The 17,729-nt window shown below is 36.5% G+C and overlaps 1 protein-coding gene across 1 annotated transcript; it reads left to right on the forward strand.

Moving 5' to 3' along the window:
- The first annotated feature begins 1,819 nt into the window (after positions 1–1,819).
- Positions 1,820–16,583, forward strand: LOC140771125 (ATP-dependent Clp protease proteolytic subunit-related protein 4, chloroplastic). The gene is made up of 7 exons (XM_073112531.1): positions 1,820–2,171; positions 5,389–5,592; positions 13,031–13,086; positions 14,972–15,098; positions 15,219–15,296; positions 16,159–16,272; positions 16,349–16,583. Exons 1-7 carry the CDS (start codon positions 1,914–1,916, stop codon positions 16,418–16,420), a joined length of 909 nt encoding a protein of 302 aa, XP_072968632.1. The 5' UTR covers positions 1,820–1,913; the 3' UTR covers positions 16,421–16,583.
- The last annotated feature ends 1,146 nt before the right edge of the window (positions 16,584–17,729 follow it).

A 17,729-nucleotide genomic window follows, 5' to 3' on the forward strand; every position in this document is an offset into this window, starting at 1 on the left:
AACCTTGAGAAGGCTCAAGATGCACCTAGCAACAGCCCAAAAACGCATGAAGTAGACTCATGCCAAAGGCCGGTGTGAGCGAGAGTTTGAGGTGGATCAATTGGTGTTTGTTCGAGCTCAACTGTACCGGCAATCCACATTGAGGCCAATTTTGAACCAGAAGTTGGGTCACAAGTATTATGGTCCGTACCAACTACTACAACGAATTGGTTCAGTAGCTTACTGGTTTGACCTACTTAAGGGGACCAAGATCAATCCGGTTTTCCATGTATCGGCATTGAAGGCCCAGATCGGGCCTAATTATGTGGTGGGTTCGGCCTTGCCGAACCAATGGAGGAAGATGGCCCAACTGAACCGGTCCGAGTCTTAGGCCACAAGAGAAGATGCCATAAATCCAAATTGGAGACCGAAGTGCTGATCGAGTGGCTAGGCAAGCCCACTAATGAATCTACCTGGGAGCTAGAGTCAGATATCATGGATCGCTTCCCAAATTTGAAACCTTAAGGACAAGGTTGTGGAAGCGTGGTGGATTGATACGATTCGGACTTCACCGATGTCGTCTCGAGCATGGATTCACTTTAGGGGTGTCTTTGTTTCTTGTTTTAATATTTACTTCTTAAAAAAATAATTTTTCTGTATGTCGCGTTTGAACGCGGGTGGAGTGTGTTCGAATGCGGTTTTGAACGTCTGCATCATGTTCACACATCCAAAAAGTGCGAATTATGCGTTTGAACGTGCTACCAATGCCTACATCGCGTTCGCAAATCTAGAGAAGTGGAAAATAGGTGCATTCGAACGCACTGCGAACACCTGCATCGCGTTTGCAAATCTAGAGAAGAGGGAAATAGGTGCGTTCGAACGCGATTAGGCCTGTTCGAACGCAGTCGGTGAAAATGTACTGTTTAGGGTTATTTTTGAATTGTTTGGTTAGTCTCTAAAGGATGTGGATGGCAACCATGGGGTTATTATTGATGAATTAAGTTTTTGCCTTGTCTCCTTCATCTTCTACGCTCTCGTTCTCTTAATCCCCAACGACGTTGCTTCTAACCTCTCTCGACCGATCAATCACCCTAGTCCCTTAGGGGAGGCCCACTCCTCCCCCTTCTTCCAATCTATCCTACACTTGCTCTAACCCTTCCATCACCCATAACCCTTCCATCGTCACTTATTCACCAGTGCCACCCCATTAACGTCGGTCCACCACCAACCACTATCATCAAGGATCTCGTGCCTTATCCATGGATCCTAAGATAGCCTTCCCGATGTTTGTCCACTAATCAGACGATATCTCGTGATCCCAACATCCGATTCGTCTAAAACTTGATTTATTGGAAAGCTCTTTTCTTGGGCTACACCATATCAAAATCTTAGGTCGATTCGACGATGACATATTTCGGGATCTATTTTCCAAGTTCCGTGTCAGATCCTATCTAGATTTAAAAATCGAAATAGATCGTGACTTAGCCAAAAGGGGAGATCATATCAAAAATGTATTTAATGCTAAAATTTACTATATAGTTGGCACAATCTAGAAAATAAGAAAAGAAAACATATAGGTATTCTTTGAAGAGAAAGAATTTCTTATATAAGAGGGAATTGATATTTTTATTCATAAAAAAATAGAATAGAGAGAATTCAGCCCGCTATCTTAGTCATAAATACGAGGACTGATTTAAGAATTTTTAAAGTGTACAGAGGGTTAATGATGTGAGCATGTGTAAATTATATTTAACACTAGAAAGTTTTAAGTGGCAATCATGTAAAAATCTGAAAAGTTTGATCACTTAGCTAGCGCAACAAACCTGTTAACTACCGCACCAGACTATGCCCAACCAAGCGCCGTTCTCCTTCAGCTCTCTGGGCCGCAAATCTAACCAAATCCCTTTACTCTTCATCCTGTGTGTGTGTCAGCCATGGAGGTAGCCTTCTTCTCTCCCTCGCGTTTCTTGATGGAGGCGCGGGCCCTCTCCCCTTCTCCCTATCTCTCGACGGGCAGCAGAGCCAGAGCGAAGGCTGCCTCGAGCTCTTCTTCTTCTTCTCTTTGCAGCGGCTTCGTCGCTCCTTCCGTCGGAGGAAGCATCCATGGCGACTTCTGTGGTCAGAGGATGAAGATTCCCTCGCTAAGGCCGTCTTCGCCTGGTCGTGGAGGAAAGAGGGGTGTCGTAACCATGGTAATCTTACCGTATTGGGCGTCTGTGCATTTTCTCTGATGTCGTCGGATTGAAATTTTCGAGATTTCTTCTGAGATAATTGAGCCAAAAATTATTCTTTTTAGTTACTTTGAGGTTTTAGGTATTTGTTGTTGATTATTCTTTTATTTTTTCTAGTTAAGAGTGTCTACTTTGTTTGTCCATAATCTTGCCAAGAGAGTCTAAGATATGAAAATTTAGCCTTATCGGACAAAGGACAAGTCTAGTTAGATGATAGATGTTGCTATATCAACTGACTATCTTTTAGATTAATTGTCAAATATTGAGTAGATGATGAATGCCATACAAATGGAACAAGTGTGTGCAGTAGTAGAGACCTCTTAACAACGGTATAACAGAAAGGGCTTGTAACACTTGATATCTTTCTAGCAAGAACTTAAGACGCCTTTTCCTTCGATAGATACACTAATTATAAGCATGACAGGAAACATATTTTGTGGATGAAGTGATTTTGAGGATTTAAAGGTACTCCTATAAGATCCCTGACTCATATTAGGTCGCTTGCCTGGTGATTATCTATCAGTTCTATATCAAGACTAGGCTCCTCCTTATTGATTCTAACTTGATTTTGCATTGTCTTTAATAATTTGTTAATTTGTTATGATGAGATTTCCTTCTAAGAATACAATGGCACAAGCAGTCTTTACCTGCCCTCATTCCAAAAAAGCATGAACATGGATACAGTATGATACGGACACGAGATATGCTAAACATGGCAAAATAGATAAATAAAAACATTATATATATATATTTATTATTGATACATCTAAAGAAATATTTTGCTAACTTATAATTTAAATACACAAAAATGCATAATCTATTCATGCGAGAAAATCAGAGTGTGCATAATACTCCAAAGATATCTTAACAAGTTGAACGCTAATACATGACAATACAAGTCAATATTACAAATGGAAATAATTAACAATATTTCATTTTGCATATTACATTTATAGGCTGTAAGATTGAAATTACTGCTACGATGGACGGAATAGGCAAATCTGTGATTTTTACTTACATTAACTTTCTTGGATGCATTAACTTGTGATTTTTTTTGTGTTACATTTCTGCAGCATATGCAGGAGATTCTGCAGTAGATGATTTCTATTATTAATTTCTGCAACATATGATACATCTTGTGTCAAAACGTGTCTTGACAGTGCCTGAAAGAGTCCAATTAGTGTTGATGTTCGGCAAATGTTTGACATGGGCACGGCATGCTATTTGAAGTGTTCCTTCTTCCTAGCCTTGTTCAAACATGGTTTGCCAAGGCACTTCACCGACACATTTCGCATTTCAGTCCTATCATATTTGAAATTGCATCTGAAACTGGTGTCCAACCCAAACAGCCCTAATAATAGTGTTTTTTTAATTATGTTTTTAGATTCTGAGTTGGATTTGACTTGAATCCAACTTTTACCTAACAAAATGTCAACCTCATTACATACATGCTATTAGATGTTGTGTAATGCATAGAAAAATAAGATAAAGAAGACTATTTATCCAAAGAAGTCCAAAACTGATGCAATGAAACTAGAACTGAACCTGGTCGAAATGTTTCATTTTTAAATGGAGTCAAAACATAAACCGAAGTTCGAAACCTAAACCGAAGTCCAATACTTTGAAGTTCTAACCATTATTCAAAAATCATTGGGCGGTGGGGTATTATGTATTTGGTTGGTAAGTTGATGACAGTCATTTCAAATGGAACTTGTTTAACAACATGACGCAGGATCATCTCTTCAACCAAATGATAATCATCTTCAAGTGGTCTAGCACATGTCCAAAATATACCTTTGTTACTGCATCTTGTCCCAAAAGATCATGTGAACATCATCTATTTATTTTCAATGAGATTTAAGCTATCCAATTTAATGGCGCCACATTTGAAATTAGCATGCCTGCTTTGTTAGTGGTTTGTCAGGCGTTTCAATTGGAAAGATTTAGATAGGAGAAGATCTCCAATAAGGAAAAGAAAACAATCCAAGTCTCCACTTGTAATGCTAAATAGACATTTTGTGTGTGAATTGCTTTCAAAACTTGCCTGACCTTGTTTTAAAGAACTTGTTGATAATTTTCTTTTTGAATAAAGATAGGTGATATGTCGAAAACTCAATCGTTTAGTCATGTATTAAGTGGTAACATCTTAGTGGAGTCCATAACCATTTTGTGATGCTTTAGTGATGAGCTATGATGAAAGAATTCTCCGAAAGATCTCTAGATTGGATCCGTATAATGAGAGCATATAATGTAGCTTAAGGTTGGATTGTTCATCATAGAACATGGTTTAGTCATCTAAGTCATTTTTTCTGCTATCCGAAGCATTTTAGAAGCATATTAAATAGTTCAAGTAAATTAATTTTTCGATTAAAAATATTCACTAGGTTGATTTTTTCAGCGTTTGTTCTCATCTGAGTATGATGATAATTTCATTGTATATTATGAACTGGTGGTTCTAATTAGATGTAGAAATTACTGGCTGATTTATATGCATTGTAGGATTTAAACTATTACTGAAAGTTTTAATTTCTTATTTTCTGAGAAATTTGCCATGGTTAAATATATGACCCACACCTATCTCAATAAGCTTAAGTTCCAAGAAAAAGAACTTCTAGGAGTATCCAATTAATACCTGGTTTGGCTTCTAAGTTATGTTTGGACTTTAAAGTTTTCTTTCTAGGGGTCAAGTCAACTATATACGTACACTTATAATGTCTGGGCTGATGAATGAAATTATAGATGTGATGATAAGTAGAAATAGTTTTGAAATTATGTATAATGCTTATCTTGTGCTCTCTCGACTTTCTTATCTGTTTTCCTCTCCATCTTTCTGCAAAAATATGGATTTCTGTACATTCTTGCCCAATATTTGATCAAGCCAGCCATCACTGAGCATGGCAGTTTCTAATTCGTCCTTGGTTAAGTAACATGGAGGACATTTAATGCACCATAAAGTGGATTTTCTTGAGTATGTCATTGAAGTCAAGTCACTATCGTGTATTGAACTATTGCTGATACAAGGCCATCTGGAATTCGTAGAAACACTAGCTCTGATGTATTATAGTTCTATAACAGACTGCACATTTTCTCTGGATCAGTAGGTCACCTGCTGTGGATGAATCATGTGACTTCATATTAGGAGTCATTAATGAAACTGACATTAATTATTTCTCAACAGGTTATCCCCTTTTTGAGAGGAAACGCATGGGAGCAACCGCCTCCAGATTTAGCTTCCTATCTATATAAAAATAGAATTGTGTACTTGGGTATGTCCCTTGTCCCATCAGTGACAGAGTTGATGCTAGCTGAGTTTCTTTATCTTCAATATGAAGATGCTGAAAAGCCCATTTACCTGTACATAAACTCCACTGGTACAACAAAGGTCAGTCTTTTCATTTCTAGTACATTACACTTTCAAAAAGTTTATATTGACAGTATGCTGGTACAAACAGTGGAAGTATTCCAGTTTTCGTATGGTAGATTTCCACTGATTTACATGCTTGTGTGCTCCATTATGAAGCACCTTGATCTTGATTTTCCTATAATATTATGAAAAGTACACTATTAACAACTACGCATACTGGGATACATAATAGTTATGCTAAATGCATGCGCTACCACTATCACTTTTATAACATCAGAAAAAGTATAACAGCAACTATATTGTTCTAGACTCGTATAAACTTTACTCGCCTGGGATCTCCATAGTACTCTAGTTCCCCTCAACTAGTCGGCTCCTTCAGAATCCCAAAATCCTCCTGGCATAGTGTTGATCCTAACAATTCATGCAAGTAAAGCCATTCGTAAGGTTAGCGAATTAATAAAATTAATTAACTTACTAGAGAATTTAGGTTTTGGCATATTACATGAGTCAAGGGTTCTCTCAGGTGAGTTTTATGTCATCCTAAAATTCACACTATTTAGGTGATAAGAATTTATCTTTAGAGGAGTGGTTAGGCTAATTAATTAGATGAGAATGGGGAAATGGGGCTATAGGGTCCACATAACCCCATTGGCCTAGGCTGGTGCATAGGTGGGGTGTTGGGTTGGGCTCGAGCCCAATACAACAGGATAAGGGAGGCCTTGGTGGGCTGCAGTTGGACTGCAGCCCACAAGGTTAGCTGTGGTGAGCTAGGGTCCAACCGCAGCCCACCAAAGGTTTGATTGGTGGGCTGCGGTCAGTCTGCAGCCCACCCAACCTTTGGTTTAGCGGGTTGCGGTCTAACCGCAGCCGACCGACCAAACTTTTGGTCTGACCGCAGCCCACACTATAAGTTCCTAGTGGGCTGCGGTCTGACCACAGCCCACCATGAAGTTGGGGGGTTTTTGCTTAACCCCCCGCTCCCCCCCTTCTACCCTACTCTATCATCGCCTTCCAAGCAAGGGGAGGAGATCAAGGAGGGAGATGTGGCCACCACCAAGGTCGACGGTGCCGGTGGTGCAGCCACGCGGTTGAATAAGGTACAACGCCCGAGAGGTGGTAAGTAAAGGGAAAGAAAAAGAGGGGAGGAGGGCTCGACGGCTGGCTTCGTCGGCACCACGAGAGAAGGAGAGGGAGAGAGAGATGGTGGGGTGGAGGGAAATAGAAAAGGGTGGCTGGGTGGCATGCACAGCAGGAGAAGAAGAAGAAGAAGAAGAAGAAGAAAGAGAGGAGAAAGACGAGGGTGGCAGGCTGGGGCGCGTGCGTCGGTTTTTTTTTTTTTAATATTTCACGGTGTTACAACTACTGCAAGCCAATTTTTACTCTAACCTTTTTTTCTCATTTCTTCTCTCTCTCTCCTTTCTCTTTCTTCTCTCTTTCCCTCCCTCCCAATCTTTTCCTCCCCCTCTCTCTCTCCACTTTCTCTCTTGTCTCTATATATTGCTCTCTGTTAGAGACTACAAGAGGGAGAGAGATAGGTAAAGAGAGAAGAAAGAGAGAAAGAGTAGAGAAGGGTTCGCCAAAGTTAGAGAGGGGTAGACAGAGAACAAGAGAGATGGGGCATCGGAGAGAGGGAGAGAAAAAGGAAAAAAAAAAAAAATACTAACTTGATGTCGTCGAATGTCAAGATTGTTGGATCTTGATCGAAGGATGTCGAGGTCATCGGGATTTGCGTCGAGCGTCGCTGATCTGAAGGGAGAGAGAGAGAGAAACGAGAGAGAGAGAGAGAGAGAGAGGGCATCAAATAACTAATGTCTCTAGGTCAGATCTGACCATTTCAAAAGGGCAAACCTCGGCTGATTCCGTTCCGATACGGATTGAGTAATGGCTGAAATTTGGAACCATGCTCGTAGGACAAACGATTTCAAGTGTAGACCAATTATTTATAAATGCACTCTATTGTTAACCTGAACTAATTATTTAGCAATAAGTGCAAGTAATTTAGTGCCTAACATCATGTAGGGCACGATCAAATTAACTAAGGGACATAATGTATAAAACACGTATTCTATCATCATAAAAATAATAACGCATAAATACTAACAAAAAAGATACATGAATATAAATGTCAAAATATTTCTACAATACTATATTACTAACAAATCCTAATATGACTACACTACTTTTAAACTACAGAAGATTCACTTGCTTGACAATATTTACGGGCTACGACAAACTCCACTCAAATGTCAGGCTCATCTTGCATCTCGAGATCGATTAGGTCCGCTAGAAGTCTTATAACTATTTGTTTAAGTCCTAATTAATAATATTGATCCGCACCATTATCGTAAGTAGTTATTATTAATACAGTTTCTTTAATCAATGATATTAATTAAAGTGTCACTATAATTATTATAATAAAAGCATACCCTACAATTTCCTAATAATTAATATTTATTGTGTTAATATATTATCTACTAAATAATTATATAATTCTAAAAATTAAAAAGGAAACAATTAACAAAGAAAAATTTATTTATGTCAAGTGAGCTGTGGACCACCCAGCGGCCCACAAAACCCAAAAGGGGGTAGAGTGCGCTGTAAGCCTACTCGCAGTCCAGACAACTAGGTGTAGGTTAGGTCCACAGGCTACTGCATTCCTCTTCTTCCTAGAAACTAAAATGAAATTAAATTTAATGGGGAGAGATTACAGACCGGTGGTTCGGACAGACAGTTGGTTTGCTCCAACGATGCTCCGATAGTGAACATGACACATCGAACACCTCGGTGGAGCGGAAAATATAAACATAAAAAAGTGGGGAGAATATGGAAACAATGGGCAAAGGGATAGTGAGAACTAGAAGGGTGACAAAGGGTTTGAAGACGTGAGGGACCTAGGTTTTGGATTGTTGATCTATCTCCCTCACGATTATGGCGAGATTTCTGTGGGTTGAGCCCATTCATAGTGCCTATACAAGAGTTGGAAGGAGATGAATAGTCCTGCACGTGAACAACATGTGTGCTTCTGCTTTTCTTTTACGGGTGTAACATATATATTTATATGTTTGTAGGTATGGGATAGACTACAAACTTTGTATTAAAATATATGGAAAAGATTTAACTCTTTCCTAACCATTTTGTAGCCACTTTGGTGTAAATTAATTGCAATCCCAAGACGTTGACCATATGGGCCGACACAAATATCAAATCATTGAGTCTATTGGTCTTAATATCATATTTGAGTCAATTCTACCTAGAACTAAGTGAATTTGGCTAATGTTCTATTTTTCTATCATTATTTCAGTTATTCTTAAGTATTATCCTATCTTTGTGTTTTGATGGTACCGAAATAGGGAAGGTCTCTCTTTGCTGAACCAATTTATGCATTTAGGTTAGCTAAAGAGTTCTCATCTAGTGCTTATTATAGACAGGGTCAATTCATGAAATAAAAAAGAGCACTCTTCTTATTCTTCTCCTTCATGTGATGCATCAATTGATGTGAGGCAAATCTCTAGCACAATTCCTATGAGCTAGAGTGAGTTCGGTAGCTACCAGTACTTCTTTTCCTCTCTTTGTCTTCTCTTCTCCTTTTCTTTTCTTCTATTTACTGTTATTTCTTGCAGTCACCTCATAAGAAAGGCCTTTTTTAAACCTTGAACTTCATTCTATATCTAGATCACCAAAACCTTGAACCTAGACGTTACGCCTCTACCATTTATTTTGGACTCTATTCTCTACATTTTAATTTTTAGGGATTTTTATAAATCACACCTTACATTTTACCTATTTTATGATTCACACCCCGTCTTTGGGGATTTTATAACACGACCCCTCATTTTCCCTATAATATTCATTTAACACTCTGAGTTAACTTAACCATAATCAAATTGAATGATACCAGAAAGAGAATATTTTATTATAATCCACTATGTAATTTATAACGTTTCTAAATTATCCTTATACTTATCTCTAATTTTATTCATAACTTGAATATCCATACTTGTTGCTTTTTCTCAGACTATGGAGAACATCATCTAAATGTCAAGCCAATCTTAGAACTTTCAAACTCCAAGCCATGGAGATCTTAGAGCTCTCCAAATGCTAAGCTAATTTTGTTGCTTACAACCTCAAAGATGAGAAGGGAGATAAAGAAAATTTGGGGAAATATAGAGAAAAAAAGAAAATTTGGGGAAATATAGAGAAAAAAAGGGTTTGAGCTAGAGAGATAGAGAAAAATAGGTAAAGTTGGGGGAAACTTCTAAGGCTTGTACGTGGTAGGGATTTTGAGGGATTTTTGTGGGTTTTGGATTTTGATATTATAATTTTATAAGGTAGGGTTTAGTTATAGTTAAGAGGATTTAGATTTTGTGGGGTTAGGGTTTACTTTAGGGAAAAAAGATTTTGTGGGGATTTAGGTTAGGTCAAAACTTTTTAAGAGTATTTTAGTAATCTTTGAACTAGAGTTACATAAATTATATAACATAGTTTATGTCGATAGGTAAAGTAATATTGGGATGTTAAGTAAACATTATAAAAAAAATGAGGGGTCGCGTAATAAAATTCCTGAAGACGAGGTGCGAAACATAAAATAGGCAAAATTTAGGGTGTGATTTGTAAAACTGAACTCTACAACTAAATAGAGAAAAATGAGGGGTCGCTTTATTTTTAAAACACATCCTCTACAACTGAACTCCTAAAACCCACATTTCTCAGCTCAAAGGACAACATGAAACACTGCATTCCTAGACACTCCATCAATGGCAACCTACACATGCAGCTGAGCACTTCTAATATCTGTTTAATTTCCTCTGAGACTTCCATAATTTCAAATGAGTCAGAGATCAGATTTTAGTCTTAAAGCCATATTGTAGCTGACTTTCTTAGTCCCTGCTGCTAGGTTCTGCTATCCTCCCATCTGCGGAAAATTTGCAAATAGTTGTGAAACAGTTCTGAATAGTGCAGATTTTCAGTCTCTTGATGTCTAAACCTAGCCATTTTCTTACTGTCCATTAGGAAATACATCAAAACAGCGCTATTAAGTTCTAGTTGCTGTCCTGAGCCCTTCTTTGCTGATTCAATCCTGGTTCTACCTATCCTATATTAGTTGGAATCAAAGTTATAAGATCCAACATCACACATCAATGGCTTAAGAATTGTTAAAACTTTTTCCCAAGTTTTAACATAAAATTTGTAGTTTTAGTAATGCAAAACGTGGTGGAGATAACAAGATGAACAGAGAATAAAGGGAGAAAAGGGATGGGGTTTCACACCTCCACCATTAAAATGGTTTCACACCAATTTTCTCAAAGGAGTCAAGTCAAATAATCTTCATTAACCTCAAAATAAAATACAATGAGTTTATATATAGAGCTATAATGAAAATAAGCAAAAGACACCTTAAATAGGAAATAAGTGAAAGACACCCTAAATAGGAAATAAATAAAAGACACTCTAAACACATTAAAATAGAAAATTGATCATAGTTATATTCCTATAAGGGGAATCATCAACTGTCGGCGCCTCCTACACTGGTACACATGCCATCGTGCTTATCAGTGACATCTGCATTATTTTCTCCGGACGGGAGAGAACTTGAACCGGTTGAATGTGTTGCTCTACTGCTCTTATACTGCTATAAAATAATAGGGTGATGCCTCTCTAAATCATGGCAATTTTATACTGCTCTAAAATAAAAAAAAATTCTCAACAGCTCGTCAACTTGCCGTTTAAGTTCAACTTGTTCGGTTGGAGTAAGTTAGTAATAAGGCAAGTTAGGAAGAGATGCACCCGGGATGAGATTAAAGCATCTTGAATTTTTTGCATTGGTGGTAATTTATCAAGGAGATCCTTAGGAAAACATTCGAGAAATCCTCAATCACGGGAGTGACCTCAAGATGAATCGATTCATTAGGCTCGTTTAGGATATCTCGAGTGGCAAGAATCAGAATAGGAATTCCTTTACTCATCTCATGCTCAATGTTTCGAGTACCAATTAAGCTGACTTTTACTATCAAGCTGGATGAAATTAAACTTCTTTTCAACATTGCCATTTCTAGGCTGCGAGGGAAGAATTTTGATCTTCTTACCGTTGTGTTCAAATATGTAGATATTTGAATGACCATAAATATAAATATTATTATCAAATAGCCAAAGCCTTCCAAGGATAACTTGACCCACGTCCATGGTCAAAATATCTCATCAGATCTTATCCTTATAAGCGTGAATTCTATTGGGACTAAACAACACTCTTTTATCTCTAGCATGGTTGAGTTGATTCACGAAACCTTATAGGGATTAAGATTAGGAACTGTCATCATGTTTAATTTAAAAGTAAGAGTAGAGGAGACAACATTTATACAACTTCCACTATCCACAATAACTTTGGAATTTATGTGTCCAATTTTTATGAATGCGTGGAAGATGGAGCTACGCCTCCAAACTATAGTTAAATAATGGTAGTTAGTAATTTATTCTCATAATATTGATTTGTATTTTCATATATTAGCATTATCATTCGACTTGTGATATCTTTGTGGTATTGTGCATACTTTTTTTTTTCTCTCATGAATAGTTTGGCATGTTATGTTATATTATAAGTTAGAAAAAAATTTCTTCAAATGTATTATATATGTAATGCTTTAATCTATTTATTTTCTCGTGTTCTAAACATGTGTTGTGTCTTATTTTTTCATGATTTGTTGTATCTTCGTGTTCATATCATGTCGTATCCATGTCCATGCTTCTTTGGTAAGGATTTGACACAATTAGCTTTAGCAAGTTTGGCTTTTAATTTCTTCAAACTGGTAATAATTTAAAGGATTATCAGAAAGAGATCTTATTAATGTCTTGCCCTTTTCTACCGTTCTTTCATTTTTACAAGTCATATCATATATTTGGAGTCCTATAATTTTTCAGTGTATAGAAATTGTACATTGTTGACCTGTGTGTCTTTTGGCTTGAGACCCATGCCAAACCTATAACTGCATTGATAATTAGCTTCTACCCAATATCTAGAAATTAATATATTCCAAAGCTCTGCTGCTTTGATGTCTGAACCTTGGGCTCCTTTTTTTCAAAATTTTACAGTTGATACTTAATTCTGATGAACCTAGATCATCCCTGTGATTTATTGAAAACCTTCTGAGTAGAAGAAAAATAAAAAACTATAGATAGATCATGCCTCTTTTATTTTTATAAGTCTGTTAAAGGAGCCAGGGTGGTTACAATTTAAAGATTTTGGAAATCACTGAACAATCTTAAGCAATTGTGGTTATAAATGGATAACAGACCGAAGCACCCATGATTTCTGTTGGACGTCACATTTAGTGCTCAGTGTCATATGTGAATACTGCAATGCTTCACTCTGCATAGTGTATGGTTAAATTATCCTTATTCTTTGTCCTTTTCTTCTAGAATTTATTGCTGCTATTTATGATGTTGAGGTTTTCTCCACTCTCAGGGAGGTGAGAAATTGGGCTATGAGACGGAGGCTTTCGCAATCTATGATGTTATGAGGTTTTATTATATACTTATTACGGTTTTCTTTCAGTGAATGTAACTTTTCTTCTATCTTTTCACTTTGATATTGCAAATATTTAATGTACTTTGTCTGACTGGACAAATAGCTAATATTTGCTTTTAGGAAAAAATAATGTTTCCTGGCTTAAAAGATATAAAGGCCCAAATTTTTATAAATTTTCAAGCAGTGCAGGTTGGTTAACTATTATCTCTCTATAAGAGGAAGGGACAGCTAGAAAGTAGAGGGGAGCTCTGGTTATGTGTTTGGTGTAATTAATTTGTGCTCCAAATGATTTAGTCATTTAAATATATGTGTTCTATATGCTAACATATTTCCATTTATCTCTTCCATTCAAAATAATGAATACTTGTCCAAATAAATAAGAGAATTATGAATGCTGATAAGAATCAAGTTGTTCATTTAGTTCAATGGTATTTTGTGCTGGGTGAACTTCAGCATTGGTTAACTATTCCTAATTGAATGCCTCAGTGAAAATCTATGCTATGTAATTGACTGCTTTGAGAATGCAGTCTGGTATATTCTATTTTCCTCGATAAAGAGCATCTAAAGTACACCATGGTAACATAGTTTGCTATCGATATTATGTACACATGAAGATCATGTTGTTGACTCATTCATCTGTGTATTTATTTACTTGACATTATTTGCAACTGTGGAATTTGTAGTTTCAATTGGTGCTAATGAAACAAGAATATAGCGTGAAACAATAAAACTGCTGAAGCTGAATTCATTTTTATTTTTTCTGGCCTGATGGAAGAGAAAGAATAATGCACTATAAATATATCCATAAATGCTTGAATAATCCGTTTCAAATATCTTCTCAATGTCCGAAATAGATAACTTATGCATGTTTCCAAGCCACATTCTGTTTCTGATAGGTATTGGGGATTCATGATCAAGAACATGAGCGACAATGAAAGAAAAGGAGGCACTTAGAATTTAATGCATTACATGATTTTCTTTCTTCTTCTTCGAGTTCATAGGACTTAAGAGAATATATATATCGGTTATATTGTAAAGTAATTGTCCTGATTCAGATTTTTGTTTGTCTTCTTGGATTCATATGGTCCTTCCTTAAATTTGTAATTTAATTAACATGCTACTTCATGCTAAGTGCTGGATTGAGAGCTAATCTACATAAGAGAGCATATGATTCCAACCAGACCATGCATTTAAGCCTTGATTTGTCTCTTCTTGGTTACCTACTAACTATGAGAAAAGAGAATTAAAGACTGAAATGTTCTTTATTATTTAAATGTATGATGAGTAAAAGGATTTTGCTATTTTCCTGAAGTAGAAGTAAGGTTCTCTGACTTTTAATGCAGAGCTCTTGTTGTTTTCCAGTATAAAGTGGTAAACTTTGTGCACATTCACTAGAAAAGTCACTCATGGCATTAGAGACGCCATCTATACTGATGTGTCTGTGGTTAGGATTACATAGTCCTTCCAGAACTGTTGAATTGAAGGTCTAATTGTATTTTAGACAAGTGAAAAAGTTCTTATTTGAACCAGGCATGTGATTACTTTTACAGTTCAGATAAGGAGTGTTTAGTAGTGTCATTTATATGCTTTTGCTTCTGTTGGTTTTTTTTTTCTTTAGTCTTGGTTGTTTTCATTCTCGAATTTCATGCCTCTATAAACAAACTATTAAAAAATCATGTCGTTTAATACCTCTATATTCATCATATGCAAAGTTTCTTGTTTCGCCTGTAACTCTGTTAAAGCTTATATAGTCTTTTCCCATTGCTTCCAGTGCTGTTCTCAACTTGGCAATGGGTCATGTTTTTGATCCGACCCTATGCAGAGTAATGTCCAAGCTTTTATATCAAGGAAAACTGATGTATTTCCTGCAAAATTTAGGTATGTCAAACCACCTATTTTCACACTTTGTGTTGGCAATGCATGGGGAGAAGCTGCGCTACTATTAGCTGCTGGTGCTGAAGGCAACCGTGCTGCACTCCCATCATCAACAATAATGATGAAACAGGTTTTACTTTGTGTGCATAGTTTGCAATCTGATATATAATTTAAACATATTGTGCATAGTGTGAGATTGCATTGAAGTATGACAAATAAAGGAGCTTAATTTTCATTTTTTCATCTGCAGCCAATTGCTAGGTTTCAAGGTCAGGCAACAGATGTTGAAATTGCAAGGAAAGAAATTAAAAATGTGAAGGCAGAATTGGTATATCTTCTTTTCCACTGTTATAAAATGGACCTCTTTGGATGGTTGATTTCTTATTTTTCGGATTCCAAACAGTATCTTTTGGTGCATGTACCTCTTAGTGTGTTACATACATTCACAATAATGTGGTGCAAGTCCATTCCTCTATGTGGATAAGACAGAATAAAATGCATAAAAATGGACTGCAATGATGATCACATCATAAACTTGAAATATGAACCTCTCTAAGAGTCATGCTTTCACTTGCAACTCTCTTTCTCCTACAATATTACTTTAAAATGAAAGACAGCATGCATTATTCATGTCACGACAGTAGAGTTTAATAGTTACGACACTGCTTATTGTACACCTACTTATTTAGGTTGAGCATATCCAATTATTCTGTATGACAGAGAAATGCAAGCCAACATTATTTCACAACACAGGATCTTAGAAGTATGTGATAGTTTTTCCTCCCCTATTATCTAAGATATGTTTGCTGATATTTCCTGAAAATCTGATTGAATGTGATTCTGCTTAAAAGGAAAAATGTTGTCAGCTTTATTTTTGTGGTTCTCAATAAGTGCAGCTTGTTTTCAGTCATATTGCACATATTCTCTAGTGATATAAGAAAATCTAGATCTCATTAAATCAGCCTTGTGAATTTATTGAGGGCTATTGCAACCTATAAATGCTGTGTAAAATGTCATGAAACAACAACGTGGGTCACAAACAACTATAAGATGACTGGAGGAATAATGTAGGTAAGCCTTTTCATGTCTACATTGCATTCACGAAACTGACTTGGTTTTATGCTTTCCATGTTGTTCTTTGCTCGAACTGCATTCCATTCATGAAACTGACTTGGTTTTCTGCCTTTCAGGTTGCCCTTTACTCGAAGCATATCGGCAAACCACCTGAGCAGATTGAGGATGACATCAGACGTCCCAAGTACTTCAGTCCTAGTGAAGCAGTTGAATATGGCATCATTGATAAGGTACATTCCAGTCAAAGAAAACTGTTTTCTATCCCAAGAAAAGGAAAAATTATGCTAACCTCCTCATGCTCTGCAGGTACTGTATAATGAAAGAGGCAGAGAAGATCGTAGTGTTGTTTCAGACCTTAAAAGAGCTCAACTTATTTAAACTTCTGTTGGCAAACTGAATATATTTATTACTTTTAGGTCTGTATTTTATGATAGATTAGTAAGTTTATGGATCTTTTCCACAATTTAATCACATTTGGTCAAAATATTTGTGACATATCAGTTCTATTAAAATCATGTTTAAATTCAAACTTCCTTGTCTTGTTCTTGCTCTTATATAGTACTCAATCAGTTCCATATATATAGACACCTTGTGATACTAAAACAGTAGAAATATACCTCGGGCACTTACAGGCGTCCACAAGATATCCCTTTACCAAATTCTACAGATGTCCTGATGCACAGGGCCCCGTCTAAAAGAGTCAAAATATTCATTTTCCCAAGAGAAGCAAAGCAGTGTGCAGGTAATTTGCTCTTGTAAATTGGTCACCAGCTCTGGTGGCTAGCTCACTACAAGCACAAAATTTCAGAGGAGAGATTAGGAGTGAGTCAGGGGAGAAGATTTGGGGAATGGGCGGTCCACCTCTTTTGGCGAAGCCGTCAAGGGGTAGTAAGGAACGGCGTAATGACGTCTGGGCAGTGGGAGAAGGGAAGCTCCTTTCGTTGCCCCGATAGGAGCTGGATAATTTTCAATTGATAGAGAGTTTTTTTATAAGGTCTCCACTATGAGTAAATTTTCCTAGTATCTTTTCAAGTCTCCACTATGAGTAAATTTTCCTAATATCCTATTAAAATACTTCGGTCATGAATTATCGGTGGAGCGCTTCCCTTTGGCCGTGGACTCCGCGACGGCGAGCGCGAGCTGGTGTAGTGTTGAGAAAATTTGTAGAGTGGAATTATATTAGAATTATGGGTTGATAACGTAAGATGCATGTAACTTTCTTCAAGATAGTAATTAAAATATAGTGCCTACAGTATCACGTTCCCAAATAAGACATTTTCTTGTAATAAGACATTAATCATTTAAAATGACATATTTTGGACCAAATAAGTCTTTTTTTTTTTAAAAAAATAAAGAATAGTTGTTTTCTAAAGGGCATTCAAATGGATTAGGAACGCTAGATAAAATTTGCTCTTAGTACAATTCTATTTAAACAAATTTATCCCATTTTAAAGGATTTCCAATAAAATTTCTACAACACTTATTTTTAATAAAAACAGCTCCTTTTTCTGCATATTTTATTTTATATTATTTTAAAAAAAATGCCCTATAATAATAATAGTGAAACAAAAACATCAAAAATAGAAATAAATAAAACATTGTATCGGTCTTAGATGGATGACCCTTGAACCTATGGTATGAATACAATTCAAATGAATGAGGATTAGATCTTACTCTCAAATCATTA

This window comes from Typha angustifolia, chromosome 11, assembly GCF_048772165.1.
Source record: "Typha angustifolia cultivar Huaian chromosome 11, ASM4877216v1, whole genome shotgun sequence".
Classification (NCBI taxonomy): Eukaryota; Viridiplantae; Streptophyta; class Magnoliopsida; order Poales; family Typhaceae; genus Typha; species Typha angustifolia.

Coding starts and splice junctions, on each gene's coding strand:
- LOC140771125 (XM_073112531.1), top strand. CDS start 1,914: ATGGAGGTAGCCTTCTTCTCTCCCTCGCGTTTCTTGATGGAGGCGCGG. Junction 5,593..13,030: donor ACTCCACTGGTACAACAAAG/GTCAGTCTTTTC, acceptor CTCCACTCTCAG/GGAGGTGAGAAATTGGGCTA. Junction 15,099..15,218: donor CAACAATAATGATGAAACAG/GTTTTACTTTGT, acceptor TTTCATCTGCAG/CCAATTGCTAGGTTTCAAGG.